Source organism: Chenopodium album, chromosome 4 (assembly GCF_948465745.1).
Source record: "Chenopodium album chromosome 4, dcCheAlbu1.1, whole genome shotgun sequence".
Lineage (NCBI taxonomy): Eukaryota > Viridiplantae > Streptophyta > Magnoliopsida > Caryophyllales > Amaranthaceae > Chenopodium > Chenopodium album.
In genome coordinates, this window is record NC_137837.1 from 54,639,018 (window position 1) to 54,643,228 (window position 4,211).

General features: G+C 33.9%; 1 protein-coding gene across 1 annotated transcript; it reads right to left on the reverse strand.

Annotated features, from left to right (window-relative positions):
- Positions 1 to 1,126: 1,126 nt before the first annotated feature.
- On the reverse strand, positions 1,127 to 2,119 carry LOC145627933 (ATP-dependent DNA helicase PIF1-like). Its single transcript, XM_081680274.1, has one exon. It carries the CDS (start codon positions 2,117 to 2,119, stop codon positions 1,127 to 1,129), a length of 993 nt encoding a protein of 330 aa, XP_081536400.1.
- Positions 2,120 to 4,211: the final 2,092 nt, after the last annotated feature.

Here is a 4,211-nt window from a genome sequence, read left to right on the forward strand (position 1 = left end):
AACTTAACCAATTGTTTATGTATTTGATATTTTTTGATATGTATAGCATAAGTTTAAATGTAGAGGTTTTTTTTAGAGAATGTAAATGATGTTATACATTGCTTATATAGCGGAAAATTAAGTGGAAAAAGAATGCATGCACAAGTTGACGTGGGAAACTTCCATACACTTTCTAACCTAAAAGAAAATTGCATGCATGCATAGCTATCTCAGCATGTAATAGTGTTCTTGTCTCCTCCTTTTTCTTCCTTTTTTAAAAAAAGTTTTTACCCTTTTTTTTCCCCTTGATAATGAAAATAAGATTAACATATCTAATTTTCTACTATTTACATTTACATTATAATATGTGGCATTATTCTTACAGAAACTTCCATCCCCTTTCTAATTTAAAAGAAAATTGCAAGCATGCATAGCTATCTCAACATGTAATAGTGTTCTTGTCTCCTCCTTTTTATTCCCTTTTTTTTTCCTTGATAATGAAAATAAGATTAACATATCTAATTTTCCACTATTTACATTTACATTATAATAATATGTGGACATATCTAATTTTCCACTATTTACATGTACATTATAATATGTGGCATTACTCTTTTGGCTGAATTCCAAGTTGTTCCATTACTGCAAAAACATAGAAAAACAAGTAGAAGTTATATATAAATTAAAATAATCCATCAAATGGTTATAAAAAAATATACACAATCTCCTAACTAATATGTATGAAAAAATGATGACAACTTACTCTTTGAATCTGCTAGATGATTCCTGCCAAACGAAGAATATAATAAGATACTATATTTTTCACCTTTGTTGCATCTTGGTTCTTAGTGTTAGCTTCACTTATTACACTTACATTAGCTGATTTTCGAGCTCTAGAGAGCGCAACATACAATTGTTCATGTGAAAAACATGATCGTGGTAGAAAAACCACAACTTGACTAAGTGTTTGTCCCTGAGCTTTATTGATTATCATTGCAAAGCTAAGTTTCAAAGGAAATTGTTTCCTCTAAAATTTAAAAGGATAGCCTGCTGAGTCTGATGGGCAACAAGATATTCTCGGAATCAACATATGCTGACCTTTGTTATGTCCAACAGCAATAACACACTCGATGAGATTATGAAAAAATCATTTGCATATTAGTCTTGTTCCATTACACAAGCCAGATGATGGCAGAATGTTTCTTAATAGAATAACAGGACTATTTACTTTCAGCTCTAGCACATGAGGACTCATACCACCAAGACAAAGCTTGTTTAGAAATTCAGTAGGATATACGGCACAATATTCATCAATCATTCTGTCATAGCTTTTATATACTACTGATTCACCTGGGATTTTGCAAATCAAGCTTGAATTAATAGCATCAACATCCTCATTCATCGGTGTTTGTATAGCTCTTGTAGTAAAAATATCTGAGCTGAATGGAAGCATATCCATTTCTAGAAATGCTATAGCTGTTAGATGTACATCATCAGCTTCTCCATTATAACAAGGCTTAACAATTTCCAGTGGCAGCTCAACAAACGTATCCTCGGTGTTTTGCAATTCACCATTTCCCAGTGCCAACAAAAAAGCGGCATATGTAGGATCATCTTTATCTCTTAAGTTTTCAGTAAGCCTGAACTTCAGCAGCTGTGGCCATAGAGTAGAAGTGACTAAACTCGCAGTAACTGCCTCTCGCTGTGTTTTCCGTGGAACAATAGGAAGAACTTGTCTAAAATCCCCACCAAAAACTACTATTTTGCCTCCAAATAATTCACTTGAACTACAAATATCTCTGAGTAGTGATTCGAGGGATTCGATATTCTCCTTTTTAGCTATAGAAGATTCATCCCAAATAATTAATGTTGTTTCCCTTAGAAGTGCAGCTAGACTTCGCTGCTTAGGAACATTACAAGCAAGAGAGCCTAAAGGATCTAAAGGGATTTTAAACCGTGAATGTGCAGTTCTACCTGAAGGAATATTGGCTGTAGCAATACCAGAAGTGGCTATTAGTAAAACAATCTTATTCATTGATCTGATTTCTACATATAGAGCATTATATAAAAAAAATTTCCCTATTCCACCAGGACCATATATGAAAAAGGCACCGGGCTTTCCTTTTGTAACATGATCCATAATGACATCAAATGCAACTCGTTGAGCCTGATTTTACTTATCTTTACATTCTAGACATTCGGGTGGTATCGGTGCATTCAATGCATCTTCTATGTCTTTGGTTACACGTATAAAATCACCATCATTTTGTACTAAATCATGTAACCCAAATGCTTTCAACGTACTTCCCATCGACTCAACAAACTGCTCAACTGATCTTATGGTTAGATGTTTCACTCATGCAGCATCTGTAGGATGTTTATGTCGGAAATCCTCTGAAAATGAATCATAATATTTCAACAACAAAGACAAAGGATTGCTAGGCTGACAGAAAATAAGTAATGTAGCAAACAATTTTCGAATAACATGAGGCATCTAAATGACACATCCGACAAATCCTTCAGTTAAGCACAACTCAATTGCATCATCCTCTTCCATTAATCCCAACTTTAGTGCTGCCTGGTGAAAAGTGTGACACACGTAACCATTGAATGTTCATAGATCTTCAAATGACTTAGGACTCCTGAAATTGTGAAGCAACAACCACAAATAGTATCTTTCACCTTCAGAAGGTCCAACAAATACTAACCTTCCACCTGAATTTTCTTATTCTTTCTTTTATAACACAACTTATCTGATGAATCCCACCGATAATGTTTTGAAAATTCATTGTATAGCCATCTTGTTCCCAAAGCTGATTTACAATTCATTTTGAAGAACTCTGTTAAACAGGTCCTAGTTCGCTTATCATCTGAAACGATTGACGTAAGATTTTCATGAGGTCTCATTTGTATCAGATGAGAGTTAGGAAAGTGAATAGGAAGAGGTAAAACCAAAGGATACATTTCATATAAATCTAAACCAAAAAGGCGCCACGCAGCCTCACAGGGTGAAACCCATCGACCTGATTGATACTGTTCAATTTCATCCTTCACAGGAACTCCATCTTTTGTCTGGACAATATTGAATGATATCCTGTCATGTCCTTCATAAACATACTTATACAGATACTTCACTGCTTCAATAGTTGAACAAACTTCAACATTTAAATGACAATTGAAATGTGCTAAAAGATATGGATTATATGGAATCACCCATGAATTATCCATTTCAACACCCCAAACTTTAACAATATCACACGTAGCTCTCCTTCGATGGATAGGATATCCATCACTATTACTTTTAGTTTCTTCACAATTTTTCTTTGGATAACCATACTTACAATGTCCACGTCGTTCTTTATGTTTCATACAAGGGCATTCTAGATTATGATGACCACATGGACCATGCATCATATGCTTGATCACAATTTCTCTTAAATATCCATTCTCAGAAGATGGAATTTCAGCACAAACAAACTTATTAAAGTCATCAGGAGTCTTTATTTTGAATTCTTATTTCAAAATAATGAGAAAATGAGCATGAGGTAAACCTCTTTTTTGGAATTCAATAACATATATCATTACAGCTACTTCTCCAAATAATTTTTTTTCTTCCTGATTAAGTGTTTTAAAGCAAGTACCTTTGCTCTAAAAACTCTTGAGACAATATCTGGCCTATTTTGTACTTCTTCTCCAACAACGGGTTCTTGTTTAATTTCAGGCCAATTAGGATTGCATGTCATAGTTATAAATAAATCAAGCTTGCCAAATCTCTGAACTAATGACATCGCATTCAAATATCTCTTCTTCAAATCTCGAGGACCACCTATAAATGTCGCAGGCAATATAACTCGTGTTCCAACATTTCTGCACATTCTTCTCCATAGTCCATGGTATCAAGAAGTCCCTAATAAAGATCAGCCCTTATTGTCTGTTGGTTTCTTCGAAAAAAATCTAAGACTGTATTCTCTACCTTGACATACATATCAAGGATATATTGTTGAAAACATCTTCCAGCTCTGAGCAAGTAATTTCCCGGATGACACTGAAGTCTATATGCATAATATTCTCGAGCTGAACTATGTTTATCTTCCTTGGATGAACCTCCATTTGCACCTACGAATCAATATTTGAAAAAAAAAAGGAAATAAATAAGTAATAAAAGCATATATATGACATATATAAAATCTAATATACTTTAATAAGAATAAAAGATATGAACTCAAACGCCT

Coding starts and splice junctions, on each gene's coding strand:
- LOC145627933 (XM_081680274.1), bottom strand. CDS start 2,119: ATGGATCATGTTACAAAAGGAAAGCCCGGTGCCTTTTTCATATATGGT.